General features: G+C 40.8%; 1 protein-coding gene across 1 annotated transcript; it reads right to left on the bottom strand.

The window, feature by feature from the left end:
• Positions 1-1,867: 1,867 nt before the first annotated feature.
• Positions 1,868-23,720, bottom strand: LOC121616544 (coiled-coil domain-containing protein 138-like). The gene is made up of 15 exons (XM_041951348.1): positions 23,598-23,720; positions 23,100-23,139; positions 22,717-22,831; positions 22,526-22,626; positions 21,150-21,313; positions 20,771-20,929; positions 19,146-19,265; positions 18,580-18,657; positions 18,241-18,360; positions 16,931-17,083; positions 16,675-16,791; positions 14,853-15,066; positions 7,946-8,119; positions 3,796-3,934; positions 1,868-2,478 (listed from the first exon to the last, which is right to left on the bottom strand). The coding sequence occupies exons 1-15, from the start codon at positions 23,676-23,678 to the stop codon at positions 2,352-2,354; spliced, it is 1,902 nt and encodes a 633-aa protein (XP_041807282.1). The 5' UTR covers positions 23,679-23,720; the 3' UTR covers positions 1,868-2,351.
• Between the last annotated feature and the right edge of the window lie 1,380 nt (positions 23,721-25,100).

The raw sequence follows: 25,100 nt of genomic DNA on the forward strand, positions 1-25,100 counted from the left end.
TGTCCAAAGTTCGGCCTGGGGGCCAATGCTTGGCCGTGGTCAGATTTTGCATTGCCCGCCGTCTTAAAATGTATTGTTTATGGCCCATCAGCACTGTCAAACAAGGGGATGTAAATCATACAGGTTCATACTGGTGGCAGCAGCACTTTGTAGCTCTGTCTGGTTGTGTGACCCCTGCTGCAACCCCTCCCAGCTAATTTCTGCAATAGCGACTGTAGAAAATCGAAACAATTGTGTTTGTCTAATTTGCCAAGAGACTGTCCGTGTACAAGGAATTCAATGTAAAGAGACACTACCAGACAAAACATGCTAATGTATATGACAAGCTATCAGGGAGTGACGGCGCCAAAAAAGTAAAGCACCTCGAAGCTGTCTTTGCTTTACAACAGCGGTTCTTCACGTGAGCCCAAGAGTCAAATGAAAATGCCACCACGACTATTCATTTCATTCGTTCTAAAGCCCAATACCACCACCAATATCAGTAGTTTCTGGGGGACAACCAATACAAGATCCTGTATGGCTGGCAGACTTTTTTGGTTGAAAACAAAACAAAACAAAAGCATCCAAATGTAACCACCACACATTTCCCAGCGTTCCATTAGGTTATGGACAGTTTTCCACTGGACAATATCAGTGTGCACACAAGGAGGTATGCAAAAGACATTGCATCTCTGGCTGTAGAGTTTAAAGAACGCTTTCGGGATTTTGCAGCTATCAAAAAGGACATGTTGATTTCTCTTCTCCCTGATGATGGGCCGCATCAACTGCAACTGCAGCTCATTGAGCTGCAGTGTGACGTGTGGCGCAGCCAACACCAGCAGCTTTCTCTTGTAAACTTTTACCGTCAGCTGGATTTCCAAAGGTTTCTAGAAATGCTGAAAATGCTGAGCTTGTTTGGCGCCACATATTTGTGTGAGCAGACATTCTCTGTTACGAAGAACCGCTTGAGGTCAAGACTAAGTGACTTCCACCTACGTGACTTTTTACGCATCTCAACCACTGCTTTCAAACCAGACCTGGCCTGTGTACTGCAGTCCAGATCTCAGTATCACCCCTCTCATTAGTGCCAGTAAGTTACCATTTCTTGATCAAATGAGATTTATAAATCCTAATTTCTGAGTGTTCTGAATTTTTGATTGGCTTTCATTTGGTTACATTCCCATTTAAAGAAATGACAATTGCTGTGTCATTTGAAATAAAATTGTTATAAAACAGTGCACACTACAAAGATATGTCAGGAGGGACTGCTGGCCCTTAGACAGTTTTACATGATCAAATCTGGCCCTCTAAGAAAAAAGTTTGGACACCCCTCATTTAAAGGCTCCCCCTCCACATCTGAAATGAAGTTTCTCTTGGTTATTTGTACCCAGAACTGTCTTGAAAACAAAAAGTTATCCTGGTAACAGTAAATTTGTTCAAATCATAAATGAACTCATCAGTTCAACACAAGGGTCTCGCATTGAGAACCAGTGCAGAGTATAATGTGTTCTACATTCCACAATAAATATGTGATCCAAGGAGACAATATAAAGCAAATTTTTCATCAAACTCTTTCTTTGAACCCTGGCCTGAACACTGTTTCGCACTGTAACTAACATGCTGTTAATTAAAGAATTCGGATGCTGCAGGGGCTTTAAAAAAATGGATGCACCACTTTCAAATTCAGACCAGCCAAGCGCTTCCAAGTGGTTTTCAACGAGTGCGTTTTGAATATAAGCTGGAATCACCAACACCACCAGTGTGTCCCATACTGAGACCATTACCCCTATCAACCCACCCATGCTCTGGAACAAACAAATAAGACACGTTTATACAAAACATATGGATTTCAGCACTTCATACGCAGTCCAATCTTAATGTCCTTCAGTTCTTTTTGTTTATTGTCATTAAAAAGCTTCACAGTCACAGCCTCTCTTCCTCTGAGCACATCAGACACACATTAAGGCCACTTGGCAAGCATGACACTCATTTGAAAAAACAAAAGTGTGTGTGTGTGTGTGTGAGAGGGGGGGGGGGGTTCATCACAGAAAGAAGCCAAGACATCATATTAACATTGTGGAACACAAAAACAGATGGGTCACAAAGTGCAAAACATACACAAGACTAAAGAAGTACCTCTAAGAAACAACATACAACATTACATAAATAAAGAATGTATGTCTGAATGTTATTTGAGGTAGAATGAAGCCTTGAAGTACTACGCAGTTGGGAATAACACTCTGAGCACATATGAAAGACGAAGCAACACGCTCAACTACTGAAATCAAAGGCAATCTTCATACTGACTGTCTGATTTTTTTTAAAGAGACCATGAATCCAGCATGACGCAGAGAAACACATGCGAGTGTTTGTTATTTAAGGTTGTGCAGGATGGACCTGAGGTTGAGGCAGAGGAAGGTGTGTGTGTGGCTGGTTTTGTGATTGAGTTCTTGTATCTGGAGGTGGAGGGAGGATAGTTCAAACAGGCGACGATTCCTCCTGGACCAAAAAAAAAAAAAAAAAAGCAACACAGCAGCTCATCAGTCCAAAGACATTCAAAGAAACAAAGAAACTTGCTGTGTTTCCACTGCATGGTACGGCTCCACTCAACTGCACCTGACATGCTTTTGGTACCAAATAGTTTTCTTAGTTTCGTACTCCACTGCAGCTGGTACCCCCTCGAAGTAGGCAGAATTTTTAGCTGTTTTTTGGATTCGTGGGCGGCCATTTCTTAAAATGTTGGTCGAGTAAATAAAAAAATTGTGGTTGCAATTTGTGTTAGGTGTGCAGATGTCCATGTTGCACAAGTAACGATTCTCCCTGACCAATCAGTGGTCTGCAGTGTTTAGTATCAGCTCAGCTCATGTGGCTAACGAACGTACCAGGTACCAAGTCACTCGAGTTGAGCCATACCATGTGGTGGAAACAAGGCAATATTCGGTCACGTTCCATTACCTGACCGGTGTACTACAGCTGTATAACTAGCTATCCTTGGCTGGGTCTAAAGTAGCTGGCTGAACAAACCACAAAAACGAAGTTTAAAAGTTAGACCCGACAAACACAATTCACAAATAGTTTTTCGGACTTGGTCATAAGAACCGAGCGGTCTGACGTATTTAAAAAGCACTTGAAGACCACTGCACTCAGTTAATGAACATGTGCTTGACCTGTTGGGTCCAGGAAAGACAACTAAACTTCTCCACATGTGCTGGCGCTAAAGGAAAAGTCAGCGATCGCTGTCTGCTGGATCTAAAATGAAGGTTTTTTTCTTACCTGCCACTGTGACAGGTCACTGGACACTTACACTGGCAACTCATTTTTTTGTCTGCCTCTTCTGAAATCTATGCCATAGGTCTTACAACTAGAATGGAATCACTGGTACCCTGCAGTAGAAACACTGTGCAGCGGTGAAGGTATGGATTTAATATGGACTTCAGCAAAGATCAAATAAATACTATCCACCCAAATAACTTGATTTAACCAAACTTTGGCAAATAATAATAATAACAACAATTTTGTGGTTCCCAAGCTTGGGGTTGAGACGCTCTCAAGAGGCCACAAGATAAATCTGAGGAGTCACAAGATGATCAACAGAGTAGGAAATGAGCAAAAAACCATCCATGCTACACAAAATCATGTTTTTTTGATCTCTGATGATCTTTTTTCTAGTGTAGTAGTGAACATTTTTACTCACATAAACAAAAAGAGAAGAGTGCACAAGGTTGCATATGTCCGAGCATGCAGGTACTTTCTACCCATGATCAGAGACATGTTAATCCTTGCTTAGTGTGTGATATTATCAGTATGGATGTCTACCTGATACTTGAGAGCTTCTGCAGGAGGATGGAGAGCTTCTCCAGCGACGGGAGCTCCAGACGAGGGTTTTTAAGGAGCTGGGAGGCTGTTCGGAAAAACTCCTCACAGCTACATTCATCCAGGAAGGGATTAAGGTAGCCTACAATGCACAAGCAGAACAAAGACAGGATATTATCAGAAGAAATTCCCCAACAAACAACACATTTTTCTTCAACATTAAAACTTTTGAAGAGATTATCGACTTGATCTTGCAATGCTCTGCAGATTTGCATAGAAATTAAACGTGGACCCACAAACAATCCATGAAAACCTTTTTACGATCAAACCGAGGGGGACAGGGACACAGATGCTGGTCAAAGTGGTTCTATGATGATTGTTTTATATGGAAGAGCTTCCATATTGTCACTATTAACTCTAACCTTCCCTTCATCAAACCATAATTTCACACACACACACACACAGACAGACACACACAGAGAGATGAAACAGAAAAGGACAACAGAATCAATCCACACAGATGGGAGCTGTGCATTTTTTAAATGAGCAAAAGCAAATGTGGACCTTATGAGGTCCTAAAATTAGTTGGTTCTGAGTAAACAAACATTTGTTTCTGCTAAAGACACATTCCTACTCTTTCAATAGCTAACTCTCCACTGTCTGAGACCACGTACAAGGGCGAGGGAACACGATCTGAGACACAGAGGGACTTTTTTGGCTGGTACAGAGGTTCTGCTGGCATCAAATCACAGAAGAAGATTGGACGGGGAAGAATAGGATCAAATTCAGATAAGAAAGGATAAGACGGGTAGAATCTGATAATATGAGAAGGATAAAGCAGGAAAGGACAGTATGGTCAGGAGTAACATCAGCTCAAGGTTATAAAACAACGATATACGATTCATGTTACTGACATGACCTTGAACAATCTCTATACATTCTGAATGTGTCAAACAACTGATAATGCTGATAATGGCTGGACAATACAGTTGTGATGTGGTAAGGGGTGTATGGCTCTTACTAAAGGTTGTTTTAATTAGATGAATCTATTATGTTTTTCTGATTTACTGAAACATCATTTAGACTATTAAATGTTATGCTCATCTCAAGGTGATACAGTCCAGAAGGATGTTTTTAATTAGCTTGTGATGTTTTTAATAAAGTTGTTTTGTCGGCCCAACAGTCCCAAACTCAAAGATTTATTTTTCAGTGATATAAAACAGATAAAAGAAAACAGAAAATGTCAGCCATTTTTTGATTACTTAATGATTGTTTCACGTTCTGTCACCTGACTAATAATTAATATTAACGCTTATTTGCATACTGCAGTTTTTTATTTTATTAGCACTGCAGGACAGTAGAATTGTGAATTGAATCTCTTTGTTACGGGCGTTTTTCATGTGCTGACTATGTTGTTGATTACTGCCTGCTGCAGCCAAATTCAATAATCTGAGAGCAGTAAAAGTGGGCTGAACAGCTGATCAATGAGTTGAACCTCTTTATAAAGCTCTGTAAAGCCGAGGGGAGCTTAAGGTTCAGGTGATAATTTAACTCTGCAGGTTCATCACTATAATCAACCTTTCACAGTCGCCATGTTTCCATGAATGTATTTTTATGCACATTTTGAAGTATTGTATTAGAAAAAAAAACTTCAAACAAAATGTTTTTACGCACGCTCGAAGTGGGTTTTAGCCTTTTTCAATACTTCAATACGCTAAATGGGAGTTGGTAACACCTTTTTCAAAAAGGTTCTGATCTAGCAAACTTTTAACTCACATTACTGATCAGCTGTCTTGCCCTGCAATGCTATAATGGTTTCTTAAGTGGAGACCTGGCACAATCTACTGCTTATCATAATGAGCCAGCTCGTAATAACCGCGTAAGAATAGAGGATGTAAACAAGCTGTAGCTGCATTTTATTTTGCCAATTTTCTCGAAATTTAGTGAAATTTTTGTGATAAATCTGGATTGAAACCCAGCTATTGTCACATTGTTTTCACTGTCATCTGATACATTGTTAGCTTAGTTTTGAGACAACCATTTTGAAACTCATGAGATATCAGTCAGGTAGGTCCTTTGTTCATTCAAATTCTTGTTTAATTATAGTAATGTTGTTTGTGACTGTCACTAATACTTTATTATCTGTTTCAGAGGCACCAACATTACAGCTTAAGACCAGGAGTCTGACAAATGTGTGCAGCATTTCTGCCCACACTGCCTAGTCTACTGATGGGTTTCTATCCTTTGAATGTGTGCTACATTCTACACATATGTGGCTACAAGGATACAGATGGAGACACAGAAATACAGACACATTCCTCATGGGTTTGATGCAACATAGGTGCTGTGGGACCCATGAAATAGTAGGAAAATAGTACGTCCTTGTCCAAAGAAATTTAACCAGGTCAGAGAGGGTTTTTTTTTTTTTTTTTTTTTTTCCTCCAAATCAAAACACCATCAGAACATATAACAACAACTGAGCATGGAAAAAATGCAACAGCACACACCAAGTAGGTCCATATGTGACCATGGAAGCTAAATATACTGTATGAAGCAGTTTGGTAGTTAATGCACCCACTGTTTACCAGACATCAGTCAAAGCCAGTAAAACACTGAGTGTTACTGAGTGTGTTTGTGTGTGCCGAGGTGGCCGACTGCATTTTTTGTGATGCATAAACGTGCTATTAACAAAATGTGTAACTGGTGGAGTATGTGACTTCATAAAAGCAGTCAAGTTGTCACAGTATGACCACAAACGTCCTGTACTGGTGTGTTTTGTGTACAACTTAGACCTCTGTGTTTTGCTTTATTGGTAACCTTCAGGTGTAAACCTTTTTCCCCCCTCTTCCTCATCCCTTTCCCTTCTCCTCCCATTACTGCTTGTAAAACACGATAATTAGCAAGTCCTGCTAGACTTATTGCCCCCTTGATATGCACGCGCTTCACACACAAGCATGCACACACACACAGCTCTGGCCCCAGTGGCCTCCAGCATACTGCTCTGCAGTGTATTGAACTTGCCCTTCTGTGGAAACACACTGCAGCTGTTCCCTGTTCCTCCTCCACCTCTGTCAAATCTTTTGTGTTTCTATAAAAATAGCCAGGAAGTGGTCAAGGTCCAAGGTTTTATAACCACAACTTCCATTGCATGACCAGTGCTTTTGATTGATGTGAGCTCAGACAAGCCATTACATTTCACATGTGGTTTTTCATGTGGGGATGATACGAAGTGATATTGCAGGAGGAGCTGGTATAAATCAAAGTAAATAGTGATAGTAAAGACAGTCTATAAATCTGGGCTAGAAGAGTGATCACAGCAGCTTTCAAGGCTACGTCAACCACAGATGGTTTCCTGGGCAAAGTGAATCATATAAATTTAAAAACTGTGGTCAACAGTGAGTCGTTGGGAAGGCTTAAAATTCAGCTATGCATACTATATATTGCTGTGCCGTCAACTGATGCTCCAAATGTGCCAAAGTGTTAGCTAGTTGCTGAAGCAGTGTTACTATAGTGGAGCTCCTAACTTCAAGATGTGCTGCTTCTAATGTTCTGAGACTTCATCTCGACTCCCTCGGTGCAGTAATGTGCTTCACTGTTCCTTCTACTTTTCTGCAGCATCTCTAAAAGTTGTGCCTTAGCCAGGTTCACTAAAAGTTATCACAGTAAATACTATTATTTCAACAATTAAAGAGTAAACACTAAACTAACAAATGGACTAAGGAAAGTGCATTGCAGCGGTGGTTTGTCTGCTACAGCTGATCATGCTTTTGCCTGTGGCAACCGGCAATTTCCCTCTTTTCTTGTTTCTTAAGACGAAAACTCCTCAAAAATAAATGTGTATGAATGAGCATGCCTGGCTCCACAGAGTGCACAGTGTTTAATAAAAACTGCAAGTACAGAAGAGCTACTTTCTACAGTAAACAGTGTCAAATTATGATAAAATAAACAGGCAGGCTGTGTCATTCTTATCTAAAATGCACTCATTACACTATTTTTTTTAACTTTCAAACTGAAGTTGAATATTAAATTGACGTATGTCATACATATTCTCCATCTAAAACATATGGAGTTTGTGGAGGGAATTACTAATATGCCAGAAAACCCTCTGCTTATCACGCTTGGTGCAGCAGTCATGTGACACACAGCTACTCACGAGATTGTTCAGTTAGCTGCATCAGGATGTCAACAGGTGTGTGCAGACCCCCTCGGCCAGCACGCATCATCGACAGCAGCACACACACGCCTTTATAGTGGATGAACAGGCCTCGGCTGTCCTCTGACATCAGCTCGGTGCGGAGACTGTCCACAGCCTGGGCCAGCACATCAGCTGCGGACAGTACAGACAGAGACACATAAACATACAGAGGTACTTGATCCAGTTTTACATTGAGTGTTTAGTTTCAGCACAAAGACTAAAATGTAAATTTAAGACTGAAAATACTTTCAGTGCTACTATAAGAATGCAAGCTAAATTATGCAATTTTATATTACAAACTATTCAAGAGACAAATCTTATCTAGGGCTATAACTAACAATTCTTTTCTTCATCAATTAATCTTCTGATTATTTTCTACGCTAAATAATTAACAGCCTAGTCTATAAAACATTAGAAAACAGTGACAAAAACGCTCATCACAGGATCCTACAGCACAAGGTGACATAATCAAACATCTTGTTTTGACCAACCACAAGCCCAAAACCCAAAATATTTAATTTATAGAGAATAGGAACATAGGTCTTCCACCTGACATGCCACCATTAGGGGAAGTGGAGCAGGAGATGGATGTGAGCCCACCTAGGTGGAGAGAAGTGGTGGAGGTGGTTAGGCGTGCAAAGGCTTCTTCGGCCCCAGGGCCTAATGGAGTCCCCTACCGTGTCTATAAGAGTGCACCTGGCATCTTAAGGACACTATGGAGATACCTGAGAATAGTTTGGGAGAAACAAAGTATTCCAAGAGCATGGCGCAGGGCAGGAGGTGTCTTCATCCCTAAGGAGAAGGAGTCATCGGACCTTAGCCAGTTTCGGATGATTTCTCTCCTAAATGTTGAGGGAAAGATTTTCTTTAGTATCGTAGCACAGAGGCTGGCTAAATACTTAGAAAGGAATGGTATGATAGATACGACAGTGCAAAAAGCAGGGATACCAGGATTTGCGGGATGCTTAGAGCATACTAGCATGATTTGGCATCAGATTCAGACAGCTAAGAGGGAGAAAAGAGACTTGAATGTTGTATTTTTAGATCTGGCTAATGCGTTTGGGTCAGTGCCACATAACCTTATTTGGAGTTCCTTTGACTACTTTAAAGTGCCGGAGATAGTTGTTAACTTGGTGAAAGCATATTTCCAAGACATCAGACTGTGTGCAAGTATCGCAGAGCTCACAACAGGCTGGCAAAGATTGGAGGTTGGTATTATGGCAGGATGTACAGTGTCCCCGCTAGCTTTCACAATGGCTATGGAGGTAATTATTAGGGCTTCCAAGTGGGTCGTAGGTGGAGAGAGACGGCAGAATGGAATGCGTCTTCCACCAATTAGGGCTTATATGGATGATATGACACTGCTAACTTCAACAGTGCCATGTACAAGGAGGTTGTTAGATAAAGTCAATCAGAATCTCAAGTGGGCTAGTATGAAGATTAAGCCTAGTAAGTCAAGGAGTATTTCAATATACAGAGGGAAAGTAAGTGATAGAAAGTTTGCTATAGATGGTGAGGAAATCCCAACAATTAGGGAGAAATCAGTTAAGTCTAGGACGGTGGTACAATGTGGACCTGAATGATGTTGAACAGGTTGTGCAATTTAGAAAGGATGTTGCAGAAGGGCTGGAGAGAATAGATAAATCAGGGCTCCCAGGAAAACTGAGGTTGTGGTGCTTGCAGTTTGGCTTGTATCCTAGGTTAATGTGGCCAATGTCAGTATATGAAGTCCCATTATCTGTAGCAGAGAGAATGGAAAGGCTAGTTAGCTCTTACATTAGAAAATGGTTGGGTGCTCCCAGGTGCTTAAGCAATGTAGCTTTGTATGGGAAAGGAATGCTTCAGCTGCCAGTATCCAGTCTAACAGAGGAGTTTAAATGCACTAAGGTTAGGACAGAACTTTTATTATCTGGGAGTAAGGACATGTTAGTTAGCAATGTGGTTCCGAACCCTTCTGGGGGGAGGAAATGGAACCCAAGGGCAGCAGTGCAGGAGGCAGAGGCAGCTCTTAGGCATGCAGAAATAGTAGGAAATGTTCAATTTGGCCGGGGAGGCTTGGGGCTTGGCCCAGGCAAACCAGTGTGGAATAAAGCAGGTCTAAAGGAGAAAAGAAAGCTTGTAGTGGAACAGGTGCGTAGACAGGAGGAGTTGTTAAGAGGGGCAAAAGCAGTTGGTCAAGCCAAACAGGGACAATGGTTGAATTGGGAAGGTATTGAGAAGAGGAAACTTAGTTGGAGGGACCTGTGGAATATGGAGGAAGGCCGTATTAAATTTCTGATAGGGGCGACATACGATGTGTTGCCAACCCCGCAGAACCTAAGTCTCTGGGTACAGGGCGATCAATCGTGCCCACTCTGCTCAGGTACAGCAAGTTTAAAGCACATATTGTCAGGTTGTAGAATTAGCTTATCACAAGGCCGGTATACATGGCGGCATAATCAGGTGCTGAGAAGCTTAGCCGCAGGCATTGAGGAGAGAAGGAAGCAGGTGAATTCTGGAAGTTCTAGAAAGGAGAGGTTGGATGTGCAGTTTGTTCGAGAGGGGGAGAAAAATAGAGCTGCTAAGTCAGGGAGAAAGCAGGTAGGTGGCTGCCTGGTAGGGGCTGATGATTGGCAAATGCAGGTCGACTTGGGAGGAAAGCTAGTTGTGCCCCAGGAAATAGTTTATAGTAATCTGAGGCCAGACATTGTCTTATGGTCCATGAGTAAAAAGACTGTGTATTTTATTGAGTTAACAGTCCCTTGGGAAAATTCAGTGGAGGCAGCTTATGAAAGGAAGAAGACTAAGTATGCAGATTTAAAGACAGAATCTGAGCAGAGGGGATGGAAGACCAGGGTCTGTCCGGTTGAAGTGGGGTGTAGAGGTTTTGTTGCAGGGTCAGCTGTTTCACTGTTGAGGGAGCTGGGAGTGCATGGGCAAAATTTAAGAAAGACAGTGAGGGAGATGTCAGATGAGGCTGCTAGGTCTAGTCAGTGGATATGGATCAGGAGAAATAATAGTAGTTGGGGGGTGAAATAGGGACAGTGAGGGAGGGGGGGGGCAGAGGACATGCATGCCTAACCCGGCAAGAGAAGAGGTTAAAGTCTGAACAAGACACCTCTCCTCTGCTCTGCTTTCCCCGCCCCATCTTCTCGCTCTGCCAATAGGAAGAGAACCAGGAAGTTTAGATAAGGTGGGGGTGTGGCCAGCTAGAGTCTCTCTTTGGGACCATGCGGCCAGACTCAGGTGAGTTTGCGTGGTAAGATACAGAGTTGGCTTGTTTTTTTTTATCTTTTTGGTTGTTTTCCTGTTTTGTTTGCTTCTTGAAGGAAATGTTAGGGTTTGTTTTCCTGCTCTGTTTGCTTTTTGAAGGAAATAGTAGGGTTTGCTGCTTCTTGAAGGAAATTTTAGAAGAGGCTGTTAAATCTAGTCTGTGGTTTAGGCCTCCACCTTCAGCACCCTCTAAATTTTCCACCCCCTACCCGAACAAGGGTCTGTATCCAATCCCTACTTTCATCTTTTGACTCTACCTCTTTATTTTCCATCCCCTACCCGAACCAGGGTTTGTATTCCCACCCCGCTTTTTCTTGGTGCAGTTGGTGAGAGGCAGGGGTAGATGATGGTAGTGTGGCAATCAGCAGTTACATGTGGCATCTAGGCCTGTGGTAGCATTGTAGCAGCTAACAATAGCTAAAGCGGTGAGAGTACGATAGTATCTTAGCAGTTAGTATTGGAAGCTAGCAATTAACATTAACAGTATAGGTGAATCTAGCTTTATTGTCTTCTTCTGTTCCTCTTATCAGGTAGCGGTTAGCACGTAACATTAGCTAAATGGTAGCATCGGAACTGTATTGTCTTCTTCTGTTCTTCTTAGCGGTTAGCATTAGCTTTAGCAATAGTTAAATGGTAGCATCGGTACTGGCCACTACCTGGAGCATCTCTGGGTCAGTTGAACGTGGCGGTGCTGTTTGGATTGTGTAGGAGCAGTGTGAACTGGCACTAGGGGGGGTGACTCTGGGACGCCGGGGTTCACTGCCTAACCTCCTGGAGGTGTAGTGGGACTAAGTAGGCGAAACACTGTTGAAGGGAGGTTTCCACCTGATGACCCCCAGAGACGTGTTAGGAATCACTGCTCTTTGGCAGGTATAGAGGCAGATTAGAGCTCCAAGGTTCTTCACTGAGAATGAATCCTCTTTTTGAGCACAAGTATCTTGTGTTTAAATTAACTACCATCATGTCAGAACAAGAAAAGTGGGAAATCACTTTAGTACCTGGAAGTACCAAATATTTGGTATTTTGACTTGAAAAACCATTTAAATGATTACTTAATTATCAAAATAGTTGCACTTCAATTTTCTTTGCTTAACTAATCAATTAATCAACTACTCAAAGCTGCTCTAATCTCATCTTTGCACAACACATTCTTGTTAGCATTTTACCTGTTCAGTGAAAAAAAAACAAACTTGTCTTCCATCTACCCTTTCACATCTGCTTCCAACTATCCAAGCTGTGTCCATTCTTTCTCACACCCCACCACCACTACTATGGCCTTAATGCCTGCCATTCTTCTGCAGTCACGTTTCAAGTCCAAAATCCATTTTGCCTGACAAATTGAAACATATGATCTGTGACCGTCTCAAATAGTTCTGAGAATTTCTGAAGTTCAGAGAAAATGCTGTTCAAATGTCAAAAAGTGCTGGATTTATACAACCTGACATGGGATAAAAGCTTTCTTTTTTAGTTTGGACTGAGTTTGGTTAGCCTGTCTCAGAATGGTACCCATTATGTGTAAAATCCCAGCAAATATGAGGGGGAGGATACATCTATGTATTACACCCAATCTGGTTTCATGTCAATCCAGAGTAGGGGAGAAAGCAAACCTGGTAAGCAGATTGACAGAAAATACTCTATATAGAGACACACTGAGGGAGCCCTCCAGCATTATGAGCAGATGGAAGGTCTGTTCAGAGGAGAGTTTCATAAAATATGTCAGGATATGTAGGCTGTACCCTCTGAGTGCACAAGATTTATGGTGTGCAAGGCCAGGGAGCAAAATCTGGATGTAGCTAAAAGCTCCTTGCCCTTTTCAAATATTTGTATCAAAACAAGACTAAGAGCCTAAAGCCACGCAAGCGGCTCTGTAAGGCTAATGCCCTTTGTAAAGATAACAAAAGTCTAAGTATGGGTGCTAAGATCTGCAGCGCAGCAGTTGTTTTCTCACAAATCCTGATTGTGGCCGATTGGGCTGTTTGTCTCTCCTCTTTCCAAAACATTTCTCTCTCCCCCTACAATGCAAATTAGCTTGAAACACAAAGTACAGCTGGGGCAGATGGAGTTTAAAGATATTTGGTTACACTTCAAAGTGAGGACGCACCAAGGTTATTAGAACTCGTCCACTGGAGAACATGAAAGTCTGTCCTGTTTACATAGAAATAAATCCCATATTTGTGGAGTTATGTCACTCAAAACCAAAATGTCCATTTGCTGGTGACATTAGGGTATATCATCTGGAGACCTTGAGTATTTGCACCACAATTCATTGCAATCCGTCCAATGGTTGTCAGAACAGTTCACTCAAAAATATCAACCTCTTGTTGGCACAAAAAGAAATCACTAAAATCATAAGGAATCACCATTTAGGGACCATGAATGCATGTAAAAAATTTCATGACAATCCATTCAGGAATTGTTGAGATTTGTCAGTCTGGACTACAGTTGAGGACCGAAATGGCGAATTCTTTAGGCACAAAGCCTGTGTATGGGCTGATAATGTTCAAACCTTCCCTGTGTTTTGTCAACTATAACAGATAGAACCGGACAATAACTGCTTTTCAGCTCTGGCTGTCTTTGTTTTACGCTCAGACTGAAATATGAACTTGTATTAGCAGTGACATGAAAATTCTGATTAAAATGTGAATGTTAGAGTAAGTTCACACAGCATGCTCAGTATGTGTGAGAACACAACACTCAGTTAGATGTTTTAACACCCTGCTGTTTTTGTGGATTCACACCTACAGACGTGGGGTGTTCACGTCGTGGGAAGTGATAAGTAACAACAGATGTATCGCTCACATTTTCTAGGTCTGATTATGATTCTGACCAGCAGCGTAACTTAGGCTGCTTGCTACCAGCAGGATAGGTAAACAGGTAAAAAAAGTGAATCATGAAAAGTACTTTTTTAACACATTTGTTTTCAAATAATTCATCTTTATTCAGTATAACTACACTTTGCATTATCCTTTTGTTTCATAAAGCCAATTTGCCTTAATGAGAGACTGGGTAAGCACAAGCTATTCTATTTTTTTTTTTTTTTTTTACTTTTTATTATCACAAACTGATCATAGACACTGTTAAAGTTAAAACTGCTCTCATTTCTGTTTTCTGCTGTCTTCTTTTAACATTTAACAGATTTAGCAACATATGCCACTTATGAAAAATAGTAAATGATAAGGAGGTGTAATAAATGGATGGACAATGATATACCAGTGTGGAATGAACTCAGCAGCAGTTCCATAGACAAGAGCTGATTGTAGAGCTGAATCAATTCAGGCAATTAATCAATTAGTGAATAAGCAGAAAATTAACAGTGAACAGTGATAAACTGCTTACATCCTGTAAGCAGTTTCTCAAAAGTGCTTTTCTCAGTTTTATATTGCTCTAAATTGAATATCTTTGGGTTTTGGAATGTTGGTCAGACAAAACAAGCAACTTAATGAAAACTGTCATGTGCATTGCTTAATCAAGTAAATACTCGATAATGAAGACAATCGCAGCCCAATTCATTGTTCTAATCCTATTATCCTGCTTCATGCCAGTAATTCTATGTCTTTTTACATTTTCCAAGTATGATTCTTACAGTATGTGTATGTGTGATCAGTATCATTACCTTGTGTGACAGTGCGGAGGATGATGAGGGTGGAGAGGATGCGTGTGTGAGGACAGGGGCTGCGATAAAGGGGCCAGCTCCTGCAGGCACCACCTGCAGCTCCACTGCAGGACTTGGGCAGGTCTGGATCTTCAGACTGAGGCACCGTTAACTGGGCTGGGGGCTTTGAAACTTCCTCTCCTATCCGCCGCAGAGTGGCAGATAGTGCTACGTGCTGTGGAAACACACACAAAGGCACAAAATTCATGACTGTGCCTGCTCTCAGTTACTTCTGTTATACAGCTGTAAGAAATAGGAATGAGATGCCTACAATGATCTCCATCAAATGCCAGTGTAGAAAATACATGGTCAGCCTGACAGGGAGCCAGCAGGCCTTCTTCTCTGACTTATCCAAATAACTGATGGAGCCAATAAATCCACAGCAAACTAGAGCTGCTATCCAAGGCTGATGTGAAGCAGTGAAGAGCTGGTGGTTTTCAAACTCACTCTACATCCCTCTCTCTGTCTTCTATTCTCTCCAGACAAAGTCTCCATCAGCGCCACAGGGACCCCAGATTTTAAGCTATCTCCCTTCTTTCATTCATACATTGTGGCCCAACAGTGGTTGGTTTTGGTCTTAAAAGTGAACACATATTGCAGCAATAAGGCAGCATGTGATTCCAGTTGAGCATCAAGCATGTCACTGAGCACATATGACATGGCGTGACAAACAAACATGTGGGGAGGGGGCGAGCACCCCTGCGGCAGGACTGGAGAAGAGGACTGAAGATTAGCAGTGGGAGGCTGTGGGTAGAGAACGTGGGGCCAGTGACTGAGGGTGAGGGCTGGAGAATAGCTCATGTTCGGAATGCAAAGTTGAGCAATAAGCTAAAAGGTAACAGTTGAATAGCGGAGGCTGATATCTGGCCTTCACAATAAGATAAGCCGATAAAGCAGGATGGGACAACAGAGCAAAATGTTGCTATCACCCATCTCCGACTCAACCAGAAAACAGCTGATGTACAGTAGTTTCCATGGGGGCACTCATGGGGCTCATGACCATGTGGCTGTGTAACAAAGCAGGACACACATACTTACCAAAGCTACGATGACAGGGACAGCCTGTTCTAATGGTTAGATTCTGTTCAACACACATAGACAGCCAGGGGACTTCAGATAACCACGCGTCTTGTCTGAACAGCAGATGGAACTCGACAGGACCTACTAACATTAAAGTCTGCCGTGCTGTGAGGGGAGATGTAGCGATAAAGTGGATATCCCCTGCTTGAAGTGGATGTGTACTTCTCTGATGTGTAGCTCTGAGGGAAAGCTGTGTGTCGCGTTTGATTTTTGCTGCATGGTGTTGCTAAAGTGACACAGCGGCTTTCTGTAGAATAACACTCATCCCTCGCAAGGCTAAACGGCAATAACTGAGGAAGGTCATGCCACAGAATTAACAGCATTTTGTTTGGGAATGTAATCTCACTCCCCTGGGCAGCAGAGATGATATACAGAACAAGGTGGATGGTGCTGGATGGGAATAGATATCCAAAAACAACTTTAATTCGGGATGAATTTGGTCTCTTTTTGTCTGATGATTGATCAATGGCTTGTTTGTAGTGGTGACTCACTGAAAGGCTTTTTTTCAAATGGAACAGTGATGGACTGACTGAGCTGCGATTTTGCCTTACAGACCATAGACAGATCTACTAACAAATGACTTTTTTGGCACAGTCATACAAGAGAAATGGCTGTCAAGCTAACAGGGACACGCTCTGCTCTCTGAATTTTCACCATTTCAACCAATATTCCAGTGGTTTACCTGTGTACATGCCCAGTTTACCTGCGCACTGCTGTCCATGAGTCTCAAAGCCCAGTGGATGAGGCGAAGAAGGTTGAGGAGCAGGTCAGGTTCTGACAAAGGAGTGTGATGAAGCTGATCTGCCAATAACGGCAACACCTAAGGAACCAAAAATATTTTATTTGCAATGTTGATCACAATAAAAATGTTTTTATCTACTGCTCTTTTGTGGACAGCACACCCAAATATGCATTGAAATACAGTTGTAATAAAACCCAGAGATCAGTGAAAATGCCACCTTAAGGCACCTCTCGTTGAGTACGATCTCTGGAGGCAAAAACTGGCCGACACCTTTCCCTTTGTTTTCTGATGCTGATGAGAATGTCTGCCCATCAAGTGTCCAGTCCAGGAGAAGGGCCAGGAGCTTTAGAGGAGTGGGACTGGAGCTGCCCTGAAGGAAGCAGGGTGAACAAATAAAGGGTTAAATTATATTGCTAAAGCCATCGGCTGCAACTCCATTTATCACAAAATGGTGACCATAGACTAGAATTTATATCTTTATCTATTTGAAGTTCAGCCGTGGGACATTCAGGCGCATTCAGAAAAGTGTGAACATTACATCAAGACTGTGATTCCAATGCTAAGCCTTAAGGTGTTCATTAAATTGTGAAAAAGTGTGATAACAAAATGAAAGTTTGGTATATTTTTACGGTACCCATATCCAGCATTAACTAGTTTCATATTAACTCTTTCTTAGTCATTTCAAAGCACACATTAATGCCTTGTCCTGCATGACCATATTCTACAACTACTAGGCCATTAACTATTACCTTAATTACGAATTTTCCCGCAACAACCTTCTAATTACTGCTTACTGATAGCAAGTAAAGAAGTTGTTCTACATAAATTCTGACCGTAATAACCTTAACCCTAACCCCAAGAATAAGGCTTTAACAAGTGCTTTGAAATGACTAATAAAGGGCCAAAATGCTACTATTAGCTAATGGTGGGTATGTGCACCTTAAAAATATACAGTGATACCAAACTTTCACTTCATTATCATACATTTTCACACTTTAATTAACACCTTTAAGCTTCCCAGTGAAATCACAGTCTTGATGTAATGTTCACACGTTTCTGAATACGCCTGTATGTCCCACAGCTGAACTTCAAATAGATATAGTTATGAATTCTAGTCCCGTTTCTTTACATCTTGATTCCTCTGCATCATTTAGGTGCTCACTCAGACTCCAGCGCAGCTGTATCCACTGAGCTCAGAGTTCAACTGCATCCCCTGATAATTCATCTTCATCAGCAACAGCGATGATAACATAACAAAATCACAAACTATGATTTATCGTGTCAGCTGGCAGCACGAGTGTGGTTTGTGGAGAAGGACTGCTGTACTGTTTCCAGCTTGGATATGTGTAAATGAGTGTGTTAGTGTGTGTCTAACCATGCTGAATGATATACACAGTGGTTTTCAACAAATATACGAACAAAAATTAAAGTGATGCAGCCTAAATTGGAGTATATCCTACTGACTGGTAGAACATTATACTGTAAAACAAACACACAAAATATGTACAAACAGAGTTGCTGGAATACCTTGTTGCTAGGTTTTCCAGGGGCAGCAGTTTTCTCCTTTTTGGATGTTTTAATACACTCGGCACTCTTAACACTCATTTTTTGACAGCCTCTTGATGCCATGCTGTGCTCATACTTCCTCTGAAAGCAATTGGTTAATAAGTCAAAGAAACAGAAAGAACATTTTCTTTAACCAGCCAAAAAAAACAAAAAAGTATTATGAAATAAGTAGTTTTTAGGTGGAAAGGCCTGGTTGTGATTGAATTTCAGCACTTAATGGCTTTCCATATAAAATTGCATTAGTTCTATTCTAAACAAAACAAAACATGACCACCCGTGCATTTGTTAGTACGTTCTTACCTGTAGGTTCTCAAGTCGAGCCTGCACCCTCCTGGACTGGCTCTCCAACTTCTTATTCTGTTCACTGGCCTCATTCAACTGTTGATTTAAAAACAGTGGATGTCAATCTGCTATGCCAGACCGCTGTCGAGAAAAACACTGCTTAATTTGTTTAATTCCACAGATTTGTTTCCGCAAACAAATCTGCCCACTTTTTCGGGCTGGATTGTTATTTGTATGTTTTCGAAGCAAGGAGGGTTTAAATGGTAGGAAAACACTTAAAGTTCCCAACAGACACTTATGCCAAGAAAACAAATGCAGATTCAATGATTTTACATCATTGCTCTATTATTCAACATCCAAATACAAGAGGGTTATGTCATAGCGCCCTCCTGTGGTCTCAGGTACTAACTGTTTTGATGAGCCTTTACTCCTCCATTAGTCACTTTATTTCCAAATTAAAGTATTTAAGGGTTGGACAATTTATCCTCAAAATTTCTTCCCTTTGTGTTAATATAATTTTAGAATGTTGCATGACTTTATCAAACTTTGGAGACAACCACAGGCTTTATGGGAACACTCCTAACCTGTTTCTTCATGTTTTCATTTAGCTCCTTAATTGTGTCGAAGCTGGACTTGAGCCTCCTGTTCTCCTTGCTCCTCTCGAGGAGAATATCCTGCAGCTGGCTCACCTCTTGCTGGTGTTTCTGGTGACATATACAAACACATACATACACAATGACCACTGCAACCACACCAACGATTGAATGCTGTAGTGGTATAATACACTGACTTGAGTTTGCTATTGAAATTCTATAATACAACCCTGATTCCAAAAAAGTTAGGATGCTGTGTGAAACATAAATAAAAACAGAATGCAAAGATTTACAAATCATTTTTTGACCTATATTCAATCAACTGCAGTACAAAGACAAGATATTTAATGTTGGACCGCACACAGGCCAGTGTGGTAGCCGCACTCTTTTCCTGTGAAGCCTTGCTGTTGTAACACGTGCAGAATGTGGCTTGGCATCATCTTGCAGGAATAAGCAGGGTCGTCCCTGAAAAAGACCTTGTCTGTATGGCGGCATATGCTGCTCCGAAACCTGTCTGTACCTTTCAGCATTAATGGTGAAGATGTGCAAGTTATCCATGCCCTGGGCACTAACACACCCCCATACCATCACAGATGTTGACATCTGAACTTCATGCAGGGAACAGTCTGGATGTTTTTTTTCCTCTTTAGCCCTGAGGGCACACTGTTGGACTATTTGTGCATGTAGCATTTCACAAAGTGGTGAACTGGCTCCATCCTTGCTTGTGAACGACTGAGCCTTTCCAGGATGCTCCTTTCATACCTAATCATTCTCTATAACCTGTTTACCTGTGGAATGATCCAAACAGGTGTTTTTTTGGAGCATTCCACAACTTTCCAATTCTTCTGTTGCTCCTGTCCCAACTTGTTTGCAACCTGTTGCTACATCAAATTTAGAATAAGCAGATATTTGCACAAATCGATAAAGCTGATGAGGTAAAATATTAAAAACATTGTCTCTGTACTGTTTTCAATTGAGTATATGTCAAAAAGGATTCACAAATTCTCACATCATTTTAAATTCATGCTTTACACGGTTTCCCAACTTTTTTGGAAATGATTTGTTCTCATTCCATTGCATCCTCCCCTCATGTGATAGGAAGTCCGTACTGATCATGATAAAAAGTATGTTGGCTTTGTTTGATTTTTTTAAATTAGTCTGAAATGTTTGATTTGGACAGCATCTCAGGCTAAAATTAATGGGCTCACTGATCAAGGTGGATTATTACATTGCAAGATCTGGTATTTAATGAAAATATGTCTGGGGTTCATTTTAAATTACCTGATATGTAAAAACCATTAAAAAGGTATGTTCATAAATTAGTACACAACTGATATCCTAAGTATAAAACTCAGATTTATGTTAAGACTGGAGGCAGAATGTTGATTAACATGACCTTTTATACCAAAACAAAATGATGACAATCAAACACACTTTCAGTGTGAGGACATGACTGACTAGCTGTGTAATTTAGAAGAGTATGATTGAGGACCATGAAGTTGCTTTCTGAAAGGAGACCATTGGTAGAGTAGAAGGAGAGAGAAAAAGGTGCTGTGAAAAAATACATATCACATCCCTTCTGCTCAATGTGACTGAATGGTCTACGTGTGTCTGACCTCCTCTACAGCTAGCATGTGAGTGTGTATCATTTCCTCCAGTCCGGCCAGCCTCCCGAAAGCCTCCTCCTGTTGCTTCAGCCTCCTCTCTCGTTCCTGCAGCTCCTTCTCCCACTGCTGCAGCTCCTTCTCCCACTGCTGCTGGCCTTGTCGCTCTGCCTGCATACACACACACGTACAAGCACACAATACATTGATTTTACTGTACTATAAACACTACAAAACAGTCCTTTGACTCTAAAACTCAAATTGACTCGACACAAAATACCAGTATTGGAAAATGGAAACACAAATCAGAATATTATCTGCATTTAAGTTGGCGTATAATACTGGACACACATCTGTAAGTATCCTCTAATGACACACTCGGCTCCCTCACCTTCAGTTGTTTATAGATGGTCATCATCTCCTGGTACACCTTTGCTAGCACTAAAGAAGAGGAACGGCAGGCGTCAGGGAGATGGCAAGCTCTCTGCAACCTCTCCTCAGTCTCAGATTCCGGGGACCCAGGGCTGCCATCCAGATAAGAGGGCAAGGTGACATCTGGACAAACAAAGGTATAACAGAGCTTAGCCCAAGGATAGCTCATAATCTACTGATAATGGAGGCTGTTCAGTTAGAAATTTCAGCTATAACAGAAAATAAAGTTAATAAATTGCACAAACTCTGGCAAAAATCAAAGACTAATCACTGAGGTCTGTTTTATTCTGCATGCGCTTGTCAATTCATTCATTTTAAGGTTCCTCTCCTGGAAGTGATTAAACCCCTAAAAACTCATCTCTATTGATGAAAAAAATTGCATATTTACAAGTATTTTCCATGAAATAAAAGCACATTAGGCATTGGCTTAGCTGTAACTTTAGACCTTTGCCTTCATGTAGTATGCTAGGATCTAAGCAGTCCCTGCCTCTATCTCCACCCATCCCTCCGTCACTCGCCTGCACCTTCGACTCTGCTCATCAAACGCACAAATATCATCAGCAGCTCAGCTATCTGATAAAATGTTTTGAGTAACATTTGCTGTAACTTTCTTCGTCAACATCCCCAAGCCATATAAAATGTCCTATCAGCATTTTACATGAATCATCATGTAACTTGGCAGGCTAACTTTGGCTAACATTATCTAGCACAGCCAACAGATAAAGCATGGGAAAAATAAACTAACCAACATGTTGGCTCGTACTTGCTGTGTCCCCAGGATAAATGGATGGAACAGCGTCAGGCTTCAATACGAGTTTCATGTCAAAACAGTGCTCTGGAAAAAAGCTACTCCAGGCTACAGTTTGGCTCTTTGGAAATACAAGAAGGCTTGCCATTTCTCCTTTTGCAACTTTGCAACCGCAAACAGGACGTGTCTCTGCTATTGTTTTGAAAAAAGTAAAACTTAGCTTGTATATACTGATACGGCTTCTCCTCTGATACCCCTGCAACATACTGTACAACAAAAGTTGATGAAGGGATTGGTGTTTGTGAGGTTTTGTCATCCTCAGACATGGCATTGAATGCTGATTTCATCTTATGATATGCCTTGTAGTATATAAAAAAACACAACATGGGCATGTTCACAAGGTTAAAAATGTGATTTTCATTTGGAGGGAGATTAAAACTGCAATCCTATTAATGTTCCATGCTTTAAAGGATTCTCCTCAGGAAGTAGGAACCCTGAAATTATTTCAGTATCTGCCACTTTTTGTAGTTATTGTCAGTTCTTCTACTTCAGAAAGCAGTGACTGTTTCTTGATGTGACACACTCACCTGTTTCTGTAAACAGCACCTGAGAGTCCTGAAGAGGGGCAGCTGTAGAATCCCCACTCAGGTCTTCATTGCTGCCATGCAGACAACGATCACTGCCAAACCTTAAAAAAGAGAGCAACATGTTTTTATTGAGGCACAATACTCATCACAAACAAAAAATGTATCTGTAAGAGTAATGTCACTGGACTTACTGATCAGGATGGCTGGTAACTGCTTTGAAGAGCTCATGTAAAGCTTTGCTGTAGCATTTCAGCTCTTTGCTTGGCTGTTGCGATCTGTTGGTCAAAACGAGCCTTTGTACAGCATCTAAAATAGTGAACATAAAGCAAAGTTAGACATATGAGTTCAGGCTGTCTTATGTTTCATGCCGAGTACCATCAATCAATTTTAAACTTGTATTATACTGTTGAACTGAGTAAGGGAAGCTATAGTCAGCACAGTCACTCATAATTCACTAATAACTTCTTTAAAAAGTGAAATATTATTGAATATAATTAAGTAAACATGATGTCTGAGACTTGCTAGAGTCCAATCAAAAGCTTGTGGTTGTCTAAGCTCTCTGAAGTGCACTTACCATCAGTGTTTGCTGGGGTAATGTCTTCTGACGGTGGCAACTGAAAATCAGAACATAGTACAGTAAGACGTCATTAAATTTGGCGTAAATACAGCGTTAAACTAATGACAACCTTATGACAACCAAACTTAACTAACCTACTCTGCATAAAGTGTTTCTTAGCAAAAAGATAGAACTGAAGAATAGTAGCTCTTGTGTTGTTTTAGTTTCATGTTAAGTTTGACGGTTAAATTAGCTAGCTTGACGCGACAGGGTGAAACAATCATGGAGGCATTAGTAACGATAGAACGCGCGAGCGCTCACTTATTTAACTTGTGGAAGTAAGCTAACTTAGGTTAACGGTATTTAGCCTACTTAGCATACCAATCACACCGTTGGACCAATGGCAGAAGGACCAACATGCAAGGTAACTAAATTATGCTTCAGAAGGATAGCATTGTGGCCATAAGGTTATCAGACAAGCTGGTTTTGACTGTCAATGATGTCGTTAACTCAAACCTGTTTCCTCCTCGTCAAATATTTCTTCTTTAGCCTCTCGACTGTATCAGTCACATCAGTGTCTTTAGACTGCAGGTTCATAACTGTATCATATCAAGACACGCAAAGCTTGAGTCCTTTTCGCTTCTTAAGCTACCACTAGTCTCAATTTCCACAAAATAAAACTAGTTTCCGGTTAGAACTTTCAAAATAAAAAATATTTCCATGAATACGCATGGGCTTTTTGCAATTTGGCGTACATTATTTTGAAGTACGTATCGCCAAACTTCCGATATTACTCTACTTAACGACATGTTTGACTTAACGCAGCCTCGACTGCTGGCGGACTGGAAACAAAACAAAACACAATCCAAACTTGGCGGATGAATGATCATGTGACGTCGAAGGGTTTCCTTCTCCGCGAGTAGCGCCCTCTGCCGTGGAGGACGACGCAGGACAACAGATTTCAAAAACATTTGGTTTTTGGACATCTATAAATAAATAAAAAACAATCAGTAAAACAAAAACTGTTGCTCTTAGTGTATGTACTAAAACACTTCTTCAATCATCTTTGAATTGTAATATATTTTAGTATACTATACATGTTTTATTATATATGAGTGCCACAATTCGTACAGAAACCTACTAATAACATCTGTGGTGTTTCCTTGGTTTTACTGGTGTCATTTTTTTTTTCTCTTTTCTTTATTTCTTTAATCTCTTGAGATGCACCATCTCATTTTCAAGGGGATCCTCAGACAGAAACACCTGGAAATTAACTGACTTTTAAGCCAAACATAAATACATAAAAAAAGTAAAAATGATAAATTAACACAAATGCAAAAACAATTACATCATAACCTTACATCAACAATAACATATATTTAAGGACCTGCCTACTTTCCCACACACACTACGTCTGTAACAAGAGTGATCTACACAAAATGAATGAGAGACAAAATAAATTGACATTGCCAGACAAAAAAATATGTAAACAAACTGAATCTGCCTATGAACTTAAAATGAAGGTAGTACAATCAAAACAAGGACAAGTATGTCTGAGGTAAACAAGAAAAGAAGTCATGAAAAGCAGTAATCAGTCTGAGTGAGTTATACTAATTATCCCTTACTTAAAAGCACGTCTCAATTTCTTTAAAAATCTCAGTACAAAAAAGGGTACAGGGTGTACTTATTATGCTTGTTGAAAAAAAAAGTACAGTATGTTGCATTTTTTGGATGAAAATTGCAACCGAGATTTCCATTTGGTCTAAAACCTATTTTGTAAATGAGCAAATTTCATCTGATTTTAGTTTTTGATGTCTTGAGGTGAACTACTTTTTTTTTCTTTCCTGAGACTGATGATCCTGGAGGCTGATTGTTCATCTTGCCATATTGCAGGTACACTAATACGCCAGAGGATGTCAGTGCCTCACCACAGACCACAGGATCTGGCTTTCACTGAGTCCGTTTTGCTGACTTGTTTTCATGTAGCCAACTGAACCACCACTCCACAAAATATCTCTC

This window comes from Chelmon rostratus, chromosome 13 (assembly GCF_017976325.1).
Source record: "Chelmon rostratus isolate fCheRos1 chromosome 13, fCheRos1.pri, whole genome shotgun sequence".
Lineage (NCBI taxonomy): Eukaryota > Metazoa > Chordata > Actinopteri > Chaetodontiformes > Chaetodontidae > Chelmon > Chelmon rostratus.

Coding starts and splice junctions, on each gene's coding strand:
- LOC121616544 (XM_041951348.1), bottom strand. CDS start 23,678: ATGAACCTGCAGTCTAAAGACACTGATGTGACTGATACAGTCGAGAGG. Junction 18,361..18,579: donor CTCGACTTGAGAACCTACAG/GTAAGAACGTAC, acceptor AATTGCTTTCAG/AGGAAGTATGAGCACAGCAT. Junction 8,120..14,852: donor CCTCCGCACTGTCACACAAG/GTAATGATACTG, acceptor TACTGTCCGCAG/CTGATGTGCTGGCCCAGGCT.